The 25,000-nt window shown below is 33.7% G+C and overlaps 2 protein-coding genes across 3 annotated transcripts in view; one reads left to right on the top strand and one right to left on the bottom strand.

Annotated features, from left to right (window-relative positions):
- LOC130823149 (eukaryotic translation initiation factor 2 subunit gamma-like) overlaps positions 1 to 7,710 on the top strand; it is a 9,595-nt gene extending 1,885 nt beyond the window's left edge. For both annotated transcript variants that reach the window (XM_057687967.1, XM_057688663.1), the window contains exons 4-9: positions 3,106 to 3,218; positions 3,711 to 3,813; positions 4,047 to 4,274; positions 4,760 to 4,978; positions 5,995 to 6,255; positions 7,060 to 7,710. In XM_057687967.1, the coding sequence (XP_057543950.1) occupies positions 3,106 to 3,218; positions 3,711 to 3,813; positions 4,047 to 4,274; positions 4,760 to 4,978; positions 5,995 to 6,255; positions 7,060 to 7,362 (1,227 nt within the window). In that variant the 3' untranslated portion in view covers positions 7,363 to 7,710. The remainder of the gene's footprint in view (positions 1 to 3,105; positions 3,219 to 3,710; positions 3,814 to 4,046; positions 4,275 to 4,759; positions 4,979 to 5,994; positions 6,256 to 7,059) is intronic.
- A 1,287-nt stretch (positions 7,711 to 8,997) lies between these two features.
- LOC130824394 (uncharacterized) lies at positions 8,998 to 21,531 on the bottom strand. Its single transcript, XM_057689741.1, has 5 exons — positions 21,166 to 21,531; positions 19,068 to 19,169; positions 16,932 to 17,073; positions 11,788 to 11,831; positions 8,998 to 9,439 (listed from the first exon to the last, which is right to left on the bottom strand). The coding sequence occupies exons 1-5, from the start codon at positions 21,250 to 21,252 to the stop codon at positions 9,221 to 9,223; spliced, it is 594 nt and encodes a 197-aa protein (XP_057545724.1). The 5' UTR covers positions 21,253 to 21,531; the 3' UTR covers positions 8,998 to 9,220.
- Positions 21,532 to 25,000: the final 3,469 nt, after the last annotated feature.

The raw sequence follows: 25,000 nt of genomic DNA, 5'->3' as shown, positions 1-25,000 counted from the left end.
CATTGATGCATCAAAGATCAATTAAAACTCTTTGTAGCCGACGCTTTTGCTTCGTACATTTTATCTTCATTTGCATTCAAAGCTTTAACGGCAACAAGTCTTCAAAATTAAACCAAAATAATATCACCAATGTTCAAAAGTCCAAATTGAAGAAGGTTGTTGCTTCGTCAATGGTGGTGATTTATGGTTGGTGGCAGTGCAAAGCTTGTTGATAGTAGGAGGCACGATGAAGCTTCTTAATTCTTTCCTTGTATTTGCCTTTTTTAAAATCTTCCCTTTTCCATGTGCAAACCAAAAAACCCTCGAGTTATGAGAGCAGCTAAAAGACATTAAAATGAATACTAGAGTTGGGTTACAAAGCATTAACAAAATACTCGAAAAATCATTAGCAAAATCTAGGAAAGGAATTAAAATCTAGGAACAAAGAATCATTGAAGAAACCGAAAATCATTAACAAAATACTTAAATACCACAAAAGAATACAAATCAAGAAAATTATTAAAAAATCAAGAAATTCAAAGCTCATGAAAATAATGTAAAGTTGCATTTGGGAACAAGCATTTCATTTCGAATTGTAGATTTCAATTATGAATTCATTAAAGAAGAATTTGAGAATGACAAGGTGAGGGAAGTCATTTTCAGATCCTTATCTTTAACCACTTTTAAAACATTGATAGATTTGATTCAAATTCAAATTTAAAGATTTGTTTTTTGCCAATTACTAAATTTGAGTCAAATCCACATTTTTAAATGAAATCAACATTTCCAAAATAGTATAAGGTTTTTTTCTTAATTGAAAAATCTTGACGAAGATGAGAACCTTCGCCTTCAGGAAAAAACACATTTTATAAAACTTGTAAATGATTTTCAAAAGTTTGATTGATCTGTGTGATTTTTTTAATAACATAAAAGTTGAACATTCCGGAATTAGGGGAAGGAAGGACCGTGCTCAGCCCCTTTGAGTGAGGGGAGGGATGTGAGAAATAAGGGGTTAGGTTTTTTTTAGTAACATCGTAAGTATAAAGTATACAATTGTTTGACATTTCAAGCAATAAACGCAAAATTAAAATTGTTTCCCCAAATCTAAACAAGAAATGTGTTATCTAGCCCATGACCCAACCCCGCGGTTAAGGCGGGTGTAGTTTTTAAAAAATTGAAAATAGACCCACCATTAAGTCCTCGGGTCTTCAAATTGGGTAATAAATTAAGTTCATTCACACCAATATTGCCATAAATCACAAGCTAAGCAATATTCTAAATCATCTTCACTTGATATAATAAATCCCACTTCCAACAAAGTTGTTTCCCTTGCTACAAATATTTTGGAAGAATGCTTAATTCGGCTCTTAGCTAAGAAATACAATTCAAAAATACTCTAAAAACAAATCAATGATGATTTGATTTGTGTTTTAATTGATTTTAATACTCCCTCCGTTCCTTAAAGAAGCTTCCACAAGGAATGTTCACGGGAATTAAGAAAAAAGTTTTTTATATGGTGGATATATTATTTTATTAAATAATAAATTTAATAGAGAAAAGTATGGATCAAACATAAAAAAATATTAGTGGAAAAAAAAATATGAAAACCACAATTATTAAAAAAATATTTTTATAAAGTTTGTGGGAAACATACGAGGACCATAAGTAATATAAGTAAAAAATGTTAAATTGAAGTTAGTGGAAGATATATGGGGACCAGTGTCACATAATTCATGAATCGCCTTGCAAATTGCAAATCGAGAAAAGCGAATTATGGTTGGCTTTAGGCTATTTTTGAACAATTTTGAGTGAATTGCGAATCCAAAAGGCAAACTAACAAAAAAAATATATTTCATTGATGGAGACCATAAGCATTATTAAAATATTAAAATGAAGATCAATAAAGTTAATTTTGTCTGAATTTGTGATATAAATAGTAAGATTCTTTTATGGGAACAACAAATGGAACAACCAATGGAACAACCAAAATGACAAATGGGAACAAGTTTAAGGAACGGAGTGAGTACTCAACTTTCATACACATAAAAATTACCTTGAAAAAACTAAAGTTTCAGTGAGAAAATAGAATGTATATGTGAGAACTTGACTTGGTGTATATATCTAGCGGTGGACTTTAATTTCTAGGGTTTATAAAATGAGAGGAAGGAGAATGAAGAAGATTGAAACTACAAGGGACCGTCTTCAGGTTAGGGAAAGAAAACGAATACTATAACAGGGTCCTTATGGCTATATTATAGCAGGCTCATATATAACTGTGATCCAACCGCAATTAGTTAAAGGTAGAACCCTTGTCCAGTCTGTCCCTTTTGTTTTTAATAAATAATGCTTTCACTCCAGCTTGTTTTCAGTATGGCCCTATCAAAACCCATATTAACTGGATGTATTAGGGGCTCCAATAAACCCTGGCCACATGTCTATATGTGACATTAAAAGGGGATTTAAAAGAGAGAAGAAATTCCGTCAACAAGACATTTGGGCTGCACGTTTTTGGGGCGTTGACATTTTATTGTTTGTGCTCATCTCCTAGTTCCATTTTGTTGTTCTTTTTTTGTTTTTTTGTTTTCCTAAAACTAACAAAATGAACATATAAACCTAAAGGAGCCATCTGTGAGTATTCTGTTTTGTAATTGGTATAGCAGCAATTTCTTTTTTTTCTTTTTTTTTTTTGCAATTTATAACCTAATTTTCAAATTTTGCTCCATCCCAATACCTCAATGTTATTAAGTGACTCCCACCTAAATGAGATTCTAGTGGGTCGATGCACGCAACCTTACCCTTCTTAGTGATAACAAAGAGCTTGTTTTCGATTGACTCTTGATAACAATAATTATTTGTAATTCACATAAATAAGTGCACATGATTTATTGAGCTGTTTCACTAAAGTATTTATAACCCAAAATCCAAGAATTATAAATTTTTGGCCCCATCGAGAATGACATCAAAACTTGGAATTCATCAATAATAGTATAATACTGTGCAAATATTGGAGCTTTTTTTTCTAATGTAGCTTAGACAGGAGCATTTTGTTTTGATTTTATTTAGGAAAACGTTGCTTAGTGTGGTGTTTACATCCTTTAAGATAGTTTTTGTTTAACTTTTGTGTAGACTGTCCGGTTTAAGAATGAATTGGAGCGTAACATTACTATCAAGCTGGGTTATGCTAATGCCAAGATATATAAATGTGAAGATGAACGGTGCCCACGACCGATGTGCTATAAGTATGTACCTTGATCATCTACTTTTATGATTATGTTATTTTTGTTTGTATTTCTTGTGATATCTTTTCTTTTTGGGTCAGTATGTTACTTTATGGGCCTATGAAATTTGTAATTATGGAAAGTGCACTCATCAGTTCGATATACTTTTAAGACTTTCTTGATAAAGAGGTTAAGCTAATTTGGTAGCACACCCTGAATTATAGGGCACAGTGCTAGGTTCACTCTATGTTGTAATATTTTTGGGAGGTAAGGGGTGTCTAGTAGTATGGCCGCTATGCAAAGTCCCTTAAGAGAGGGAAGCCGAGGGTAATTTCATTCAACCTTTTTTAAAATAGATACTAAAAGTAATTCTTATAAGCTTTAAGATTTACATTTGCCAGATTTTTGCGCAAAAATCGTTATGTTTTTGTAAGATATGTGATTGATGTTACATCTTGAAGTTTCTCTTGAGGTTCCGTACTTTAATTTTTGACGTATTAATTGTTTTTGCAGGGCATATGGTAGTGGTAAGGAAGACAGCCCTATGTGTGATGTGCCTGGATTTGAAAATGCTAGGATGAAGCTTCTACGACATGTCTCTTTTGTTGACTGTCCGGTAATTTCGATGTCTTTTTATTATATTATGAAATAGTGGGCATCAGAAAGTTGTTTCCCACTCGCTGTTTTGTGTATGCATTCTCTATAGCTCTCTCAGACTTGTCAGTCTTTAGCATATCACAAGATGAAATTAGATAGTTTATATGGGTACCAACAGACCATCCTTGTATTTCAAATTTAAAGTTAACTTTTATACTGGGTATTTAACATATTTAAAATTGTTGATGGCAGGGGCATGATATTCTTATGGCTACAATGCTTAATGGAGCTGCAATTATGGATGGAGCATTACTTCTTATTGCTGCTAATGAGAGCTGCCCTCAGCCCCAGACTTCTGAGCATCTTGCTGCTATTGAGATTATGCGACTTCAGCATATTATCATCCTCCAAAATAAGGTTGATCTCATCCAAGAAAATGTAGCAATTAACCAGCATGAAGCTATACAGAAATTTGTTCAGGTAACTTGTTTTGGATATTTATTTACATTGATTTGGAAGTCATTTAGGTGAGAACATAGAAAAAAATTGCGGATGTCATCGCGAATTGCAAATGCTTTAATGGTTATGATCTAGTGGACGCGGCACCTCGCTGAGTTACGACTCGTTTCGTGGACATGACAATGTGAATTGTCAACATGAAAAATATCCTTTTATCTTATTATTTCAAGTTGTTAGAGCATATATTCAAAAGTTAAGCTAATAATTGACCTTTTAGAACCTAAAACGTAATTTAAAATTGATTAAAATGGCTAATATTTAAAATAGTAGATTATAATAGTTGTTACTTTATTATTTTAAATCACGGGTTATGTGACGGGGTCTCGCGCAACGGTAACTCAAAATTCATTTTAAAGCAGGCGGTATGTCATGGAACAACCTCATTTTTATTCCATGGCTAAGGGAAAAATACTTGTGTTTCTGATGTGACCAGTTTTCTCTTCCAGGGAACAGTTGCTGATAGTGCACCTGTAGTTCCTATTTCTGCTCAATTGAAGTACAACATCGATGTTGTGTGTGAATACATTGTCAAAAAAATCCCAATCCCTGAAAGGAATTTCACCTCACCACCAAATATGATTGTGATTCGTTCTTTTGATGTTAACAAACCTGGGTTTGAGGTTGATGAGATATGTGGTGGTGTTGCTGGTGGAAGTATTCTAAAGGTGCTACTCTCTTTCAATTGTGTAATTTATTTGTTTTCCTCATGCTCTTATCGATTTTCCAATTTCCATATCACTATAAATAGGATATTGCTATTATCTTTTGAGCTTTCATGCACGGTAACTTTATATGAGAATAAAGACTTAACTTTAAGCTGAATAATTTCATTTGCTCTTTATGAATTTACTATTCAATTTTCTCTTTCTATGACATGATTACTCCATTTGCTGCATTTTCACCCCAATTAAAAGTTTGTGGCTATATTTTGACCACAGTACAATTATTTCTGGTAAGAATTCAGAATTATGAAAATGCTTTTGGTTTTCTACATGACATTTTGACGCTATCTTGTAGCAATTTAATGAAATTGATTGGTCGAATTGTAGTGTTTGTTATGACCTATGGGTATCAGTTTGAAAGTTAGAATAAAAAAGTCAAATTCTTTTTTATTGCTGCTTATTTCAGTCCTTTAGTGTCTTAATCTCGGCTTCATGTTTGCTCGTCAAAATGTTTGCACCTTTCAAATATTTATGTTCTGATAATATGGGTTTTGTCTCGAATTTGATTTTTGTATCAACATTGTAAGGAAAATGTGAAACATGCTCCCTCCGTTTTATATTGTTTGTCGATCTTACTGTAACGAATAGTTTCAATTTGTTTGTCCATTTTAGAGTACTTTCCGTTTCGATTAAGTTTTTTGCCCCCAATTTTATCCTTACAAAAAACTCGCAACTATTAAATGAAAGATTCCATATAATGATTGTTTTTTATTAAAAAAAATTCATTCTCCTACCTATTTCTAGTACAATCGTTATTACTTCACATCTCTTAAATATATTACCCCCTCTATCTTCAAAGGTTCTATTTTCTTAATATTTGTGAAAATCAAATAGTGGACAAACAATTAAAAACAGAGGGAGTATTTAAATGGTGTAGTGGCAGAATCAGTAATAATTAGCGTTTTATGAGATTCTTGGAAATAAGTATTAAATTTCTTATTTTATGTGTTTGAATGCAGGGTGTCTTGAAGGTAAACCAAAATATTGAGGTCCGACCGGGAATTGTTGTGAAAGATGAGAGTGGCAACATAAAGTGCACACCCATATACTCCAGAATTGTTTCATTGTATGCCGAGCAAAATGAATTACAATTTGCTGTCCCTGGAGGTCTTATTGGAGTTGGAACAACCATGGATCCAACTTTAACCCGTGCTGATAGACTGGTAGGTCAGGTACTTGGTGAGGTTGGATCTCTTCCAGAAGTGTATGTGGAACTAGAGGTAAATTTTCTCATCTACCTTAACTTATGAATCTTATGGTAGTCCTTGTTCTCTATAATTGCTTCTTATTATGTGTGAGGTGTTAGTATTGTTTGTATGCTATATCATTGGTAAATTTGATATTCATGCTTTTGCTTTCTCTGGCACTGTAAATCACTTTTTTTGTACCTATCAACTGTTATGGTATTGAAAGTTGGAACTTGGAAATTGTCTATTTGAAATCTAGGGTACATTAATTTACAATGGGGAGTGGAAGGATGTGATACAAGCTAATACCAGAATATTGGGATCTTATATTTGCGTTTCGCAAGGGTTTGGGATTTCCCCCATTATTAGTTCATATTTTATTAACTAATTGTGTTTCCTGTTTGGGAAATTGAAGATGGAACACATAATAAAAATGGAAGTTTTTGACATGGGTTTTGTTTTCGAAAACCTGATTAGAAAGTGAGATATCATTGTTTAATTCAACATGCAGTTACTGCTTACATTACTGAGTAGTGTTAAAATACAGTAACGATTGCGATTGCAGTAACGGAACGGTAATGTGGTGACGGGAGTAATGCATTATTATAACACCCAAATATCGGTCGAATTATAAGATATCCCTAGTTACGGCCCAAAACACAATTCTTTTATTCCTTTACAACACGGGAAATATCGGTTCATTTGTTTTGAAAATCTTTACAATGCAGCCAATGCGATGCGGCCTTGTTTTTACACTATGTACCGACCAAGAGCATTTGAAGATATGCATAATGGTTTTGTGGATTCTTATTAGTCATATCTCTTTCCTTGGCACAGGTGAATTTCTTTTTGCTCCGACGGCTGCTTGGTGTGAGGACAAAGGGGACTGAGAAGCAAGGAAAGGTCACAAAATTGACGAAAGCAGAGATTTTAATGTTGAACATTGGATCAATGTCAACTGGTGCCCGTGTACTTGCTGTGAAGAATGATTTGGCTAAGCTACAACTTACCTCTCCTGTGTGCACAAGCAAAGGAGAGAAAATCGCTTTGAGTAGGCGTGTTGAGAAGCATTGGCGATTGATTGGGTGGGGACAAATTCAAGCTGGTATTACACTTGATATCCCACCTTGCCCCCTCTGAGCTTGAAGCAAAGAAGAGTCCAGATAGAACAGACAAAAAAGTTTGTGAAAATGTGGGTAGGGAGGAAGCTTTTGGGAATAATTTTTTTGAGGTGGAAGAGAAAACCAATTTTGTTGCTCAATTTTGGTTTATTTTGGTGTATGTTCCGGAGATTATTTGCAAATGATGCTATAAATATTTTTCTTTTAATGCATTTAATTTTATTTGGTATTACAATTGCAACCTGTTTGGTAATTGGTATCAAATGGTGGGAATGAGAATGATTTATAGTGTAAATTTTCACGATACATATTATGTTATTCTCATGGCAATGAAAGTTTGATTATAAAAACAAATTTGTTCACAATATTTCATTATTATTTAATGCCACATTTTCAAATGGTAATGTGTTGTAATGAATTATATGAAGAAAATGAGATTGTTGATGAAGAACAAGTATAGTCATTAAATTTATCAAAAATATTTCTACCATGGAAATGACATAACATATTTTACGAAAATTAAAGCTAAAACTTATTGCTCGTTTTGATTCCTGCTATTAAATACCATAAATTACGTCCCATGATTTATTTATATCAACACTATATCATCCTCAAATTGATGCTCAACATGAGCTGCAAATAAGGTCTTAGTAAATAACGGTTATTTGTGACGTCAACAAGTCACTCTTATGTGGTAGAATTTGATAGAGTGAGAGTTTTGTTGTTTTAATTTATCTTTTTTTTTATTTATTTTATTATTATTATTATAATTATTATTATTATTATTGTCTTTTTGTGGTGATTTGCAAATCACGATAATTGATTGTGAATTTTTGGCTGCAAATAGGTGTCCGAAGACCTACTTGAGGTGCACAGCCTACAGGAGTGGAGTTTTTGATCCATTAGCTCTGCGTTGGTTCAATACTCACTTCAACTCATCAATACATATTATTGCTTATATTTGACAAGGGATTGCAAGAAAGATGAGGTTTGATAGGAGTTTACAAAGGAGAAAATTGATACTAAAAGGTGATAATGGGAATGACTTGAATAAATTTTCAAGAAATGTACCATTTTATTCCCTTGTATAATACTTTTGATCATAAAATATTTTTTGTTTATAATTTTTTATTACCCATTATACTACATTTTTAAATTGTAATGTATTAGAATAAATTTTGTGAAAAAAATGAGATGATTGAAAGAGAATAAGCATAACCATCAAAATTATCAAGATATTTTCCAACAAAATTACACTAACTTTTCATTACTATTAGTTCATTACCACCATTTAATACCGACTGCCAAACACGTCATTATGTTATCTTACTCAGATCACAAACGGGGATGAAACAACGAATTGATTTTTAGAAGTCTGAATACTCAAAAGACTTCACCCTTTACAGACAACTCTAACCCAACACAACTTATTCATCTTTCGTCTTGAATCTTTTCTTCATCCTGTTCACCAATGTTGAATAGTTCTCAACAGCTTGAATGTGTTTGCGGGTGTGAGGCGGGTAGCAGGTCATGCGGGTCCCACAAAAACATCAGAAGAAGATACACAATTAAGCAAGATGTTTGTGAGTTAAGAGCTTTACCATTCATGTAATAGAAACGACAGCCACACAAAAGAAGCTCACTGTAGAATGTAGACTCAAAAGAGTAGCCAATTACCATTATTTCTTGGGGATAAATAGAGAAAAATCAACAGTTTTGAGGGAGTAATTCATGTCTGCTTCAATATCCACCCACAGACAGCACAAGATGGTATATAGACATGTTAAATAATTCCCACTTCTCTTTCTGTCTAAAGATACATACACTTACAGGTTAACTAAAATGTTAGCAGTTCGGAAATGCTCTTCTACTTTGGTTCACGAGCTCTTTACGCTGCCAAAGAACCTAGAAAGCGGCAAAGGGCCATCCGCCTCGTCATCACTACTACAATTCTTACTTCTAGACCTATGCTTCCTTTCCTTCCTCGTTTTCTTAGACCTAGATTTTGACCTTCTTGATTCTCTTTCTTCGTCATCACTGCTTGAATATTCAGAAGAGCTTGAGGAGCTTGAATCTGAAGATTTTCTCCGCGAGTGCTGCAAAATAGATAGCAATAACAGATTGGTAGACATAATAACAATTCAAGCTCATCGCACAATAAAACACAAAGCACAAGACTATTTATAGAGTATTAACATTTGAGAGAAATAATTCAAGCTAATGAATAATAAATGAAAGCTAGAAAGAAAGGTCAAACGTACAATATTTTACGTTTGTGATTAAATTGGTATAACATGCGAATTAAAACCATAAGATAGTATGGGTACAAATTCATTCATGTTGTTGGGTACCAGTGTCACCCTTTCAGCAAAACAAGACAATTTCATTGTCCTGTTATCAAGCATAAATCAAAAACGAAGAAGCTCAGAGGCATGATAAGCTTTGTTTACACCAAAATGTTCTGGGTCATACTCACAAAAAAAGAGCTCTATTCATAATTATGCTGTATTGTATGAAACTGAAGTTGTTAAACGTTTTCGATGAAGTAGACGCATAGAAGTGAGATTTTTATCAAAGGGAAACTGCAACTAATGTACAAATCAAGTTTTGTAGGCATAGGTACACCCAAGTACCCAACTATTCATGTAGGGTGGTAGTCTTTCTTAAAGCATTACATACATTCTTTGTCTGTTAGTAGTAGCCAAAATAACTAGATAACTCGCAATATAAGGAAGCCAAATTAAATGTCAAATCAATGAACAGTATCCGTGCAGTGAAGTGATAAAAAATGGGCTTCACTTCAATCCAAAATTTATGAATGCCGTGGACAGGAGGAAGGGATAAATTTTGCACAACAAAAAATACAAAATAAGGAAATTTTGCAACCATCAAGTAATTTTCTGAAAGTGTACATGTGATTATTAAAAGTTGGAAGAAGGATATATATGATTAGTACATTTATAAGGGGTCACTGAAAAGTAAAATGGAAAATGATAGAAGGACTCATCGGTATTAGTTGGCGATATCTTTTGTTCCATTATCAGAGCAAAGAACTAGAAAGCATTGTTAAAACTAAAGAATTACAAGGAAAAGTATATTTTGAAACCAAAGTTCAACGGAGCTCAAAACAATGGTGTGATGGGCATAAATTTTCACCAAAAGAATCAATAACTATACTACAACAGTCTGGTGGCCGGTAACTGCACACGATCATCCCCATAACCGTATCACAACTATATTGTGAAGGTTTTTGAGCCTACCACGACCAAAATATAGTGCAAAACCATCCGCAATGACCGCAAAAGACGTTTTTGGGACTGATACCTAGCTGCGCCAGCATCCAAGCCTTTGCACTATCGGTGGCGATTTGCATTGGATTTGTACCCTTCCTTATTACTATTTATAACACACAATTGGGTACTTGTGTATGGAGCTTCATTATAACAAAACCATTGCCATCTTATACTTCCTCCCGATCAGACTGTAAGAGTTATGCTTAAAATAAAGTTGTGAAATTCAAGGTGTCACAAGGGCATAGTGCAAAACAAGGCCGCATCTCATCGCATCGCCCACGTTATAAATGTTTTCAGAAAAAATGAACCGATATTTCCGTGATGTAAAGGTGTAAAAAGATAGCGCTTTAGACCGTATCAAATGATATCTCATGTTTTCAACTGATATTTAGGCATTAGGATAACCGTATCACTTCTGTTACCACATCACCGTTATGTTACCACGATCATGACTGTAACCACAGAATGGACAGGGGAGATATGATCTAGTAATTCAGTCTGACCCCTTAATGCACTTCAACAACATATACAAACAAGTCCTTCATTGCCTGTAGAAGTTCCATTGCTTATGCTGAACCAAATATGTCCCCAAGAATAGAAGTAATAGTATAAAGAAGTGGTGAGATATTAAAGGAGCGTGACTTGCTTCAATTAGCATCATTCTTTGCATAATTTAATTGCAGCCACAGTATAAAGTTAAAGAATTACTTAGTACTCAAATCGAATGAACTGTTTGAGACTTGGTAAAAATGGAGAGCAAAATCTACTGAACTTTGCACATTGAACCAACTGCTACCCAAAAGTAATTTGATATTCTATCCAATTCTTCCAACTTACATTAACAACACAATTCAAACATCCAATTCACAGAGGTTGATTATTCTGGATCCAAAAGGGTGACATCAAACAGATGGTCTTATAATTCAGAACAGTTAGACGATTTATTATGCAGAAACTTCCACAAATAAGTACTGGAAAAATTGGACCTTCAATGATTATAGATGATATTTCTATTCCAAAAGAGTATGATTTAGAATTTCCTCAAAAGTCTGTCAGCACATTTCCAACAGTTGCGACATACATCTCAAACATTGACACTTCATTTGCAACAATACTAGAATTAAATTTTTGTTTTTTTTGAGAAAAGTTACCTTTCTCTTTTTGCTGTTACGCCTCTTGGAACTCTTTTCTTTATCTGTGTAAGGAAAAAAACTCTGTTACTACAAAGGTAATTAAACCAGTTCCATATATCAGTGTGTGTTTCCCATTTTGTTTTTACCAATTTCATCATAGAATTAGATACCTATTTCCTCTTCTTTTTAAATAGAAAAAGATAACAGTGAAGACATACATTCATCAAGAAAGGACAGAAATCTCTAGAAAAAGTGTGTTGACCAATCAGTGTACACCATTCAAAGATAGCTCTAACAAAACTTAGATTGTTTGGATTGAATAAATTGAAGGGAAAGCAAGGGAGATATTTGAAAGAATATTATTTGTTTTGTTCGGATATCAATTTTGGAGGGCAGAGTATTGAAGGAAGGGATTTTAAGGGATTAAGTCCCTTAATTTTGTTAATAACCAAATCTCTCCAAATTTGGAAAGATTTGGAAAGAAAATGTTATTTGATTTCTCTTCCTCTCTCTTCCTTGAAATCCTTAAAATCCTTGAGATCCCTTGTCTAATGGTCTCAGTTTCATCTCCCTTTCTTCAATGGAGATATAAATCTGAAAAACATTGTGATTTAGAATAATGCATCTATTTTGTAGCACCTCAGGAACTCCAATGAAAAAAAGATACCTTGTGGGTCAAATGGGTTCATACATGCTATATTAAAGGGAGATATTTCCTTTCTTTTTCTCCACCTATCTATGCTTCTTGGGTTGTCAAAAAGGTTTTCAAGGGGTCATTTGTGGGTGAGTGGGAAGGGTGGAATCCCCTCCATGGTAATTAGGGTCATCGTGAGATTAGTAAAGCTTACAAATTGATGATGGGAACCGTGCTAAATTAACAGATCAATCCATTCATGTTATTGGTTGGTTTCAAGGTGATGAGTGAATCAAAGATAGTGTTTAACCGCGACATTTCAGATCGGGAATTCAGATCATAGGAAGCGAGAACAAGAGACTATCCACCGTTCTGCATCCCTGGAACTTTGTCCAAAATTTAGTTCTATTTATATTGTTTTTGAAAAAGCTTTGTACCTGTCATTTCAGATACTTTATATGTAGCATTCCGTGTTCTCGTTCCCATAACACGTTTTGTACTTCCATGTAATATTATTTCAACATTTAAGAGTCAGTTTCCAGGCATTCAGAGGTTTTTGGTTCATGCTTTTTGCTGACCCCTTTCCCCAATTTTTTCTGAAGGATTACCCGGAAACCATCTATCATTGATCCCCTTACCTCCTTTGCAATTCCATTTCTCTCACTTTGAGATTCCCCCAGCCAAATCTATAACCTAGCAAGTAGCAATACGTCCACTAGCACCGCTGCTCGTCCGCTGAGTTACAAGTATCTTTGTGTCATCATCAACTATACACCACAGTAAACACATCTCCAGTGTTAATACAATACCACTACAGCAATTACTATCTAGCCACCATCAACACTCTACCCCACCTCATCTTTTGTCCTAGAACTCCAGCATCGCAACCCATCACCACAAGCGCTATTTACTAAAATCAATTCACAGCCCTCCTCCAACCCCAACCTATATCTCAACCATCCACCACCTTAGAACAATAAAAAAAACTACTAAAAAAATAATAAAGAAAGCAACTCTATGTTCACTTAATGTAGGGGAAAAGGGTACATATGTGTTATCCTTAGGCCTTGACCCTTAAGCTATGATAAAAACGATATCTCTTGTGATGACCAAATCGGCCCTTAGATTATGGAGATCAAACTTTGGTGGTGCGATTCAAGTATTTGATGATATAATGGTTGGGTATTGCCACAGGTAATCACCATTGCTGCAATTAACACTATCAATGTAGCAAAATGTTAAAAACCTAGTTACACGTTTGTAATGAATAGCAAGGATGACGATCCTGGTGGTAGAGGCATGACACTTTTTTGGACAAAATCAAAATAAGAAATTACTACCTCCGTTCCTTAAAGAAGTTCCCATTTGACAATTTAGGGTGTTTCATTTGTTGTTCCAATAAAAAATATTTCTATTTACATCACAAATTTTGGACAAAAATAACCTTGTTTATCCTCATTTTAATATTTTAATAATTAATAATACTTATAGTTTCCAAATATCTTTCACTAACTTCATTTCAATATTTTTATATTCCTTATGGTCCCCACATGTTTTCCACTAACTTTCTAAAAACATTTTGTAGTCCCCATATTTTTTCCACAAACTTTCTTTTAATATTTTTTTAATGTTTATGCCCCACTTTTCTTCCATCAAATATATTATTCAATTAAATAATATATCCACTATCTAAAGCATTATATTTTTCTTAATTCCGATGAACATTCCTTGTGGAAACTTCATTAAGGAACGGTCAGGAACTGAGGGAGTATTTCATTACCTTAATTTGAGCCAACCAAATTTATCAAATTCCCTTTGCATTCCTTCCCCTACCACTACATAACAACATAATGCCAAAGCTTTAATCCCAAAAGATTAGGGTCACCTGCTAGAACTGTAAGATCAATTCCAACGTTCATCCACATAGATTATTCTACTCCTCTCATTTCGATTTTCTACCATCTCAACCTGTAAATCTAAATCATAGTTATTTGCTACGTTAAACAGTTCAGGACGAGAACACTTTTTGAGGTGATTTTGGGACAGTTGGAACCGGAATAAAAAATTATAATAAGATTTTATTTATAGAGAAATAATAAAATTAAATTTATAGAATAGAAGTGCAATTACAAAATTTGATAAAAATAATAAAGATTTAAGTGATAAAAGTAAAATAAAATTATACAATTTATAAAATAAGTAAAATAGATTAAATAGATAGTTAATCAACATAAGTCATAATTAGACAAGAGAAAAAATATAGATAAAAGAGGATTTATTTGGGTGAAAAGGGTAAAAACAAATGTACTAACAAAGGTTAAAATAAGCAAAAGGTATTGGAAAATGACAAAAGAAGACAAAGGGTAGGAAGGTTTAATTATTAGAAGGTATTTCCTTTTTCCTTTCTTTCTCCTATCTATTAGACGATCTCTCTCCTCTTTTCTCTCTATTATGACTAGCCCAACTTCCTTCTTCTCATCCCTTTTACTCCTTCATTGAAACAACTGAAGCTTGAGGCGCAATTACTACTCGAATTTCTCACTCTCATCGGTATTCTATCCTCTCTTCTCTAACCTAAATTTGGATCGCATGTCATCCCGTTCTAGATTCCTAACATTGAAGCAACGTGCTTTCCAAGAATCTATGGTCTAAAACTCTAAATCCTTCACATCTTTTTCCCCTCTTGCTCTCCAAGTTGGTCCTCCTCATCCTCTTATAAAGTCCCTTGAGTTTCGATTTTCTATCTTTCTAGTCGGCTCGCTAATACCACGTCTTTGCACATATCAAACCATATGAACGATTCACTTTCATCTTTATACAAATTTACGACACCAAACCTTTACTTAAATCTACGTTTCGAATTCCAACCCTCAAGGTATGCTCACTCATCCATCAAAAAATTAGCATTTTCGTTATCCCATCTTCTTACTACTATCCTTTCTAAAATCCAGCATTTTGACTCGTGTAGTAGTGTTGGTCTAATGGTCGTTCGATAAAAAGTGTCCTTTAGCTTTAGGGCATACCTCGATCACATAATATACCGGAAGTTTCTTTCTATTACTGATACTCAATTCTAAAGGTCACAGCTTGTTGAATATTCCAATTACTCTGGAATATAGATTCAATGTATTTGAAGCATCCACTTGGAGAAATTTACAACTTTATAGTGTACATATATCTCATTTTTGCTTAAGTGACATTTAATGTAGTCCGTCTACTCCAACTTAATTTAAACCCTTGTAACTCCAATTCTTGTCACTATCATTCTAATTTAGCATTTACCTCCTCTTAGCGGTCTCATCTAATGATCTAACAAAATAATGTTCTCAAAAAACAACATGCACCAAGGCATGTTTCCTTGAAACAATTGAGTTATGTCATTTAGTAATGCTGCAAAAAGAAAAAGGTTTAGGGTAGAACCTTGGTGAAAGCCATTATATTTGTAAAATCCCGTGTTGCCCTTTTACATGCCCTACCATTTGTCTTCACGATACTTCCAGACTAACTAAATAAGCATCCCCTTAAATTTCAGTTCCCAAACCTCTGGTTTCGTTTATTAAACGTCTTGACAATTGCATCTTGATTTTTTCCAACAAGAAGTAGATTCACCGATTCGCACTCTAACTAAGGAACCCCCATTCTAGGTGATGGTTGAACATGATAGAAATGTAATGATGCAGTGATGCAAGACTCAAAAGTCCTTATCTTCTATGTAAATTTAGTTTTGCAATCTTTTTTTTCAAAAAGTAAAAAACACTCTTGTAAGGCTATTTAGGATCCCATGATAAGGCGAAAGCTAAAGAAGCAACCTCATGCATCAATCTAGTTCATGGCAAGGGGAGAAGACTACATTGATAATCTCCTTACGCATGGCGGTTTGTGGTTTATCCTCTGTGAAAATCTTTGATATGATAACATTTGGGACAATGGAAGCATCTTCTCTAGTGCTAAGTACAGTGATCATGACAAATTTTCTATGATGAGATGAGTTATTGGAGGTGGTAGTTTTCTTCTGCTTGTAGTGGTTTGTTCTATTGATTATTTACTCTGTGTTAGTGTTCTTTTGCTGTGCAAGATAGAGATATAGCCTATAGGGTAGAGATTTTTAGGCCCTTGATCCTGAAGCTGGTAAAAAAATTAATTTTGTATCTTTAAAGCCTTTTCTTTTGATCCAGAAGCTGGAAAAAAATATTTTTTTGTCAAAGATCACTTAAGATAACACATTAAGTAGAAAAAAGCGTTCAAAAATTTTAAGAAAAATGTTCATACACAGAAGGGTTGATCCAAATACGAATTCTCCCAGCAAAGCAAGATAATTACCCTTTTTTCCACCCAAAATTGTATGATATATACCCAAGGTAGCCAACAAGGCAATCTATGAAATATTAGCAGCTTATATCATGCAAAATATCTCTTGAGCTAACAACTCAAAGAGTTAATAAAAGCAGTGAAACTCCTCCAAACTCAAAAAGTAAAAAGAATTATGTTTTAAGGTATATTGTGTACCATCTTTTAAGGTACTCTATACCTTTTCTGTGTTTTGATTTGCTACTCGAATGATTTCTTCCTTGAGAAAGTTTCCGCTCTCTTTCGGCATCTAATTGAGCTCTGTATTCTCTCATCATTCTGTCTTTATCAGCTTCTAGTTCACCCCTTTTCAATGCATCCTCCTGCAACGATCAGAATATATGTAATTTCTACTCATACTGATAAAGATATCATGGTGCTGCATGTAATCTTATGTACTGGATACAACCAAAACATCTTCTCAGGCCGTTTGGGCTATAAGACGTGTGAGGAAAGTGTACACAAGCATGCAGCAAACTGGGAAACAAAACTTACCACATAATAATATATAACAAATAGTCAAAAACGTGATTTGTACTTCTATTGATTTATGCGTTTGCCACTCCCAAAAAACCAGTTAGAATGGAACAAAGACATAGTACTCCCTCCATCAAATTGAGATTGCAACATTTTCTCTCAAAAGCTCATACATAAATTAGTGTGACATGCAATCTCAATGGGACATAGGAGTATAGTGTTTTAGACAAGTATCATCCTTGGAGGAAAAATAGCTCATGACCCTTCCATATAAGAATTGTCGACTTAACAAGTCATAAAGGGCATTAAAAAAGTATGACAGGAATAAACACCAAAGCATGTCAAATCAGGATTCCCCTCCCACTTCTTTATTGTCATCAAAAAGAAGCTCAATAAGTATCGAAATATAAAGAAAACAGCAGCAATGCATTAAATTTCTTTACTGCAATTGTATATATTCAATCACACTTTTCTTTACAATCCCTCAAAACCTTCATGTTGCATAAAAGAGCAGCATCACTAATTATCATAACAAACAAATTAATCATTTTTTATTTCACCTTGAGTATGTGTAGCATATTGGACAATAGTATAATGAGTTAATGACATTACATCACAATATCAGACACAATATAAAAACGGCAGAACATTCTTACCTCACGACCGTGCCTAATTGAGAAACCAGTTCAACGAAGTAATATACATATGGGCTCTAATATTAGATTACAATGTCAAAGGATGACAGAAAATCAGGGTATTATTACTGATAAAAAACATTGAAGTTTAAAGAGCGGGGAAAAATTCTAAAGACATACCTTCCATAACTCATACGGTGTGCAATATACAATAACATGTTAGAAAGCAGAAAAATGTATATGCCCAAATAGTCAATGTAGAAAAAGGTTTTATACTTGGACCACACAAATTGTATTTAAAAAATAGATGCATTTTGCATCTTTAACATAATGCAGATAATGTGCAGGAAAACAAGTTAATGTTCACCACACCCCCTTCCCAAAATAAAACTAAAAATTAAAGATTAAGAAATACACTAGTCAAAAGTTTATATATTCAGATTTCTAATGTATAGAAGATATAAATTTCCAACCTCACTGCTACGTGCTACCATGACTAGTGTTCCCCAGAATGAGGCTATGGGCAAACTCCCTGTTTGGTGGTTCGTGTTACATGATAGGAGCAATAACTAAAAAAATTTAGTTTAATAAGCTAGGAATATTACCTGAAAGTATATGATCACGCTTGTGCTACTCTAATCCATTTTTCTTTGCAAAATTTAGTCCCATTCATTACCTCTTGAATAGGTTTTATCCAGTGGTAATAGAAAGTTGAGAAGAAAACCATATGAATGGCTTAAGCATATCTTAAGCAAATTATCGCAAAAAAAGCCAAAAGAATGTTGAAACTAAAAATATAAGGTTAACAGAGATAGCAAATTCTACAACAGGAATAAGAAAGCATCCATAATTCCCATCAAATATGAGTAACCTTAAGAGTACAGGTTTCAACCAATGAACCAAATCAGAAAACAGACATGCATGCTGCAATACATAGGCTATAATCTTGAAAAAAAAATTAATGGTTCGTGTGAACCTTGCAAGTCAAATTGTTCCTTGGAGTCTAGTTCGTGTAAACTCTTCCATGCACGTTCATACAAAATGAAAAACAAAAGTTTCAAAAATTCCACTCAACACAAGTTAGATAAAAAGTATTGATTAAGATAGCAGCACACTCGATAAGATAAAAAAAAAAGGTTATTACTAGTGATTAGCTATATACTTGGATTAAATATCAAAGAATGAAGTAAGGCTGAAATAGTTACCTTCTGCTTCTGTTTGAACTCTTCCCATGTGACTGTGTGCGAGGTGTTCAAGCTTGCCAACCGAGCAGCATGCCACTCTGGTGTATGAAATGAACCATCCACCTGAGGATGTCCTCATTAGTAAAAGTACAGGGAACCAGAATTCCTAAATAAATGAACTGGAAAGCAAAGATCATGACAGTACATGATACACTCTTAATGCTTGCTTTGTACATAGTGATCCATTTTTCACTTCACCATGGTGTATTTTATTTAGAGGGAATAAGATCCATATTTGATACTCCTACTTATAGAGTTTCTAACCTAGCAGCATTCCTGCAATGACAGCAGCATTGCCACATTAAAGTGCAACATAAAGGCATACTCTCCAAATACAAGCCACAATGGAAATCTATGAACTATATAACAAGATATCAAACAAAAATTTTCATTTTATCCCCACTCTTTAAATGGCTACGAGCACCAGTTCACCCCTTCGCTCCTCAAGAAATGCAAGAAATTATGTAAAATCACTTCGAAAAATCATCAGTCATCCTTTCCTATGGGGTAAGTCATATGTGCATAGGCAATATGGTAAGTGGTAACACTTAGAAGTTACTAACAACCAATTCAGGGAATTTTCAATGTGAAAGCATAAATGAACAAAGAAAAAAAGAATTTTTGTTGATGAGCTTAACTGGCATGAGAAGGGGAGTTATTCAATCAAATTTTGTAGCCCATCTAGTAATGCTATCACTATTACCAGCTCACAACCTTGTTGTAAACTCAAGGCCCAAAGATTTCAAATATATTCGCAGATGTGACTCATTTATGCTATAAGTACTAATAGAAAATAGTTAAGTGCAAAAGTATTATGTATGAATCTTTGCCTTAATCATTATGACTTTTTTTGTATATAAGAGAAGTCTAGTCTAGTATTCAACCCTTTTTGTTGGCATGTTCATAAAATTATTGGTTCTTTCTATTATGATGTCTTTTTTTTTTTTTTGAAAAGTAGCTTATATTTCCTGCAAAGCATACTTTGCTTGAATTCTATATACTTACAAAATTTTCTTATATTTTTAATATTTAACTTTAAATCATGAAATATTATATTATTATTTCATAGTTATGTTCGATATTGCTACTTTGCCATCTAATAACGACCATGGAAATGATTTTGTGAGTAATAGAGTATCTGATATAAAACTTTTTTATGCTTTTACCCATGAGATTTGATATACTTATTAGTTAGTTTGTTAGAAAATATCAAAAGTAAACACAAATTGTTACTAACGTTAATTCAACCTAAGTGTCCCTTTTTTTGTGGCACTATTGATCAACCCGATGTGAATTTGGATGGATTAGGATCTAACTTATAAGAGCGGAAGGATAAAAGGATAGAGTGAAGGCAAATAACCAAGAAATCTTTGGAAACACCAATGAAGGATTGGGATCTTTAAGCCCTTTTGAAGACATAATTCAATAAAAGTCTTAAATAAACAACTAAGATATCGCAGTTACTCTTAATTAGTCTTTTATTCTTAATCTAAGTTAAAACAGTCAAGTAGATCTTATTTGATTCGTCTCAATTTAAATTGTATTGATACAAACATTCTATAAATTTTTTTCATGCACAATTAGAGATCAATTATTTAGTGAGTACATTTACAAATGTGCAAAACTAAATAGGAGACCGTAGGCTGATTGGAAAGAGTAACAAATTAATTATTTTTGTCTACTTCAAAAAGTTGTATTGTACATTACTCTGGACCTAGGCCACCAAAATCTCATTAACATGTAGCATGTTCATGCTTTTTATAAAAGAACACACTTCTACTAACATAGAGGCAACAAACTAGGTGCACAAAATCACATTTGTAAATCATGCTGAAAAACAATTCACACAATTAAGGTCAGATAACAGATAACTAATCCAAGAATGTGTTAAAAAAAATAGCTCACTCATAATGAAAATACCAATAATCAAGACCAACTATAGCCAATTAAATAAGAAGATTTTGCAAATTCAAATCAAATAAGAGATCAACAAAATCACTAATTGCATTTGAAATTTTTAAAAAAATGTCAAAAAATCGCAATTAGGAAGGGTACAAACCATGCCATCTTCAATTTCATCAGGAGCAGCGGTGCTGGATCCCACCCTGGCTCTTTGCATAGATTTGTAAGCTTGATTTTTGCCCATTTTCAAAAGATACCCAAATGAAGAAAATGAGTGGGATGATGAAAGGCAAGGAAATTTGGGGAAAAATCGAAAACCCAACAAGATGAAAATTTTAAGATTTGAAAAGTTAGATATTTGATAGATGTCCTTGAATCTCAACGCTCAATTGAAAAATTGAAATCCAAGGAAATTTGGATAGATGAATTTAGTAGGAGGATGGAGCAAGGTAATCTAATGAGCGTGTAGCAACTTGCAAGGGAAGAAGAAGAACAGAGAACCAAGTTTCTGTTATAGGACAAATAGGACGGCTCACTCAAAAAAAAACCAGCCTATTAGCTAAGAGAACCCATTTACCTGTAAATTCCACACTAATTGCACTTTACAACCCGATGTAAGACAAGTCTCATATCTTACAATGGACCATAACAATAGACCTCATAAGGCCAACGTTTTCGTTGGGTCACGGTACGTTGGGTCACGGCTAGCTGTTCCAGGCCACCCACTCCGCAAGCCACCCACTTTGAGTTCGGCTCTGATACGTGAGAAAGCCCGTTTACCTATAAACCCCACACCAATTGCACTTTACAATCGATGTGAGACAAGTCTCATACCTTACAATGTAACATAACACCTTCAAAACAATTTTAGCTTAAAATTAAACTTTTGCCCCCACATAAGAATTAAGATTGGAGAAACCATCCTTCCACAATGCGATAGTGTTTAATAAATCATTAAATTTCAATTTCAAAGTTTTTTTACCGCTTTATATATTATATAATAATCTTATTGTTGAGATCGTGATTCAAAAAAATAAATTACTTTTTCTTTTTTTTATATCACCTAGTGATGTATGTATGATTTATTTATTTTGATATAAAAGTTTACTCTAATGTAAAAAAATTTACTACAGTGCAAAGTCTTAAAACAACTAGAATTATTATTTTAGAACCCTTTTTTTCATTTAAACAAAATCACTTACAATTATTTAATCTCCATTCTTTTCGTTTCCCCCTCCAAAAGTTTATTCGTTTCTCCTCTTTTATTAAGGAATGCAATCTTTTAAGAACCTTTTTCTCTAAATAATGCTTTTGGCATAAATATTTTCCATTTTGCATTAAGGGAAAATTAATGCCCTGAGTCTGTCCACTAGAACAACCAACCTAATTATTCTTTTTCCTTTTATTTTTTGCATAACCTCTATCTTAAAAAGCGGTTTCTTCTGAAATCTGTAAGTAAAAAGCAATACTAAGTGGCGATTTATATTAAAGTAAAAAAAACATTTGCAGACCAAACCGCCATTTTAATTGACGGTTTACTTATAATGTTTAAAAAAATATTATAAGTAAACCGCCACTTCACATGGCGGTTTTGATGTAGTATTTAAACAATAGCTCAGCAGCATTCGACACACACAATTCTCATACCTCCTCTTGTGCCAACAAATCTTTTAAAAAAAAACATATTTTACTCTCAATTAAATTTTACTCTCAATTACTCATATACTCACTCAAGTACTTCAAATCACTCAAGTACTTCAAAGCATCAACAATTGAAGGTAAAAAATGAACCCTAATTCATCCTTATTTTTTTCAATTTTGTAATTTGATTTTTATTATTATGATTGTTGTTTGTATTGGCTTGTGATGAATTAATTAGTTGTAGCATTATCTAATTTCATATGTTAAGCTTAGATTTTACACCAATAGAGTTGAATTAGATTATTTATTTTGTATGCATATTAGGTGTTTGGTGAAATGCTTCAATGAAAATTTCATCAATTCGTTAGCTTTAATTTAATGTGATTAGCATATATTTATGTTACTAGTTTTTTTATACTTAAATTGAATAATATTATTAGTGTTGTCATACTTCAAGTAAGTTAATTAGTGTTGGTCATTGATAATTCACTTATTCATGCTTGTATACCAAAAAGTGATTGTGGCATGATGTTAGTAACATGCTTGTGTGTGCAAAAATGGATTATTTTCCTGTTATAGTGTATTGGGTTGGGGGAAATTAGTCATAAGGAGGTTGATGTGGTCTATAATAGTGGATTGAATTTAGTCATGTTTATCAATCGTTAACATACGACTTTTAAGGTGTTTCTTACCATAGTGTATGATGTTATTGGTTGTGATCATAACTCTTATGAATTAAAAATGGAGATGAAATATCCTATGACGGGAAAAAATGTGTTAGTTCCGGTTAGAAATGATGAAAGCATAAGTTCTCTTGCTTATGCGGCATCCCAAGCCCTTGGAACGACAATGGAGGTGTATGTTGAATTGGTTCCAAAATTGGGTAATGCGAGGGAAGCCATGTGTAGAATGGAACTTCTAGATACAGGTCCTAATGTACGCCATGATACATTCACAGAAATGTTAACAAACCCAAATTACGTTAATGAGCATTTAGATGAGTTTACTTCTCCATCTCATTCATGTGCCATTGGTTGTGGTGCAATGAACGCCTTCTCCACGACTCACTTTGGTAGGCATAATGCCAAAGAGGTTGACTCTTTAGATCAGGAGAATGAGCATATTGATTCTGATTCAGGAGAGGATGATGAAAAAAGAGAAGCTCTAAATGCAGCGATTAGAGATGGTGTCCCATCTCAAGACTGGCTTAGAATTGATGAAGTTGATCAAACATTGATTGATGCATGGATGACCTGGAATAATGACAACTCCATGACTAAAAATGGTGACTTCAGGATAGGGCAAGAGTTTAACTCGTTAGACCACCTTAAGAAGAATGTTAAATCATGGGAAATATCTAACAATAGAAACTTCCTTGTAATTGAGTCGGAGCCTTCGAAGTATGTTATACAATGTACTAATGTAGAGGAGAAAGGTTGTGAATGGAGGATGCGCGCTATCAAGATGATATCGTAGAGGATTTTGAACCGGTCTTAGGTTCACAACATCGACGTGGGAGGGATCCTTTAGCAGTGAGGTAACAATAATCAATTCCCTGTTTCATTCAAATTTCACTATTTTATGATACTTGGATATATAACACAATATTCATTTGTTCGCATTTGGCTTTGCATATATCTTTCGAGGTCCCACTCCCCACATACTCTAGTCTACTACCGAGATTTACTTGATCGACAAAGGGACGACCAAGTTATTAAGATTTATTAATTGTATTAGTTGTGAATAAATTGTTCAAATTACCGAGCATATTAATTTCTATTACAGATGACATGGCAGCCTTACACAGCGGCTAAGATGGAGGCTTTGCCAAACATATGTAGATCCGCTCAGAGGATTTGGAGATCGCGTTGTGCACTAATTTGCTTTAACATCGTCGAATTACATCTCCCGAATTGTGTAATACGTCAATTCGGTTTGGAGCAGGTTATTCCGGATGCCTATGACACCCAAGCTGCACTACATGCGATTGATAGGAGGAATGGGGACAAGAATTACATCATACGACATAGATCGCATGTAGATGCGTGGAATGAGCGAGCATCTCAATTGGTTCAGGGAGAGAACTATACTAGTTTGAGCTTGGGTGCGTACATTTATTGGTACAGGCAAATCTCCATATTACGCATCACGAACACCACATTTGCACAGCCAGGATCACATAACCATCCTACATCTACGTTACTGGTATGTCTTCTTTTAACAATCACAAAATATAGTAATACTTTTATGTGATTCTTTTAACATTTATTGTTTACATACAGGCTTAGCGCATTAGATCAGTCCTTATACGATGCAATGGCACGATGCACAGGGTCGCTACATTGTTGATG

The sequence above is a fragment of the Amaranthus tricolor genome, chromosome 1 (genome assembly GCF_026212465.1).
Source record: "Amaranthus tricolor cultivar Red isolate AtriRed21 chromosome 1, ASM2621246v1, whole genome shotgun sequence".
NCBI lineage: Eukaryota > Viridiplantae > Streptophyta > Magnoliopsida > Caryophyllales > Amaranthaceae > Amaranthus > Amaranthus tricolor.
This window is presented reverse-complemented; position numbering and strand designations above follow the sequence as displayed.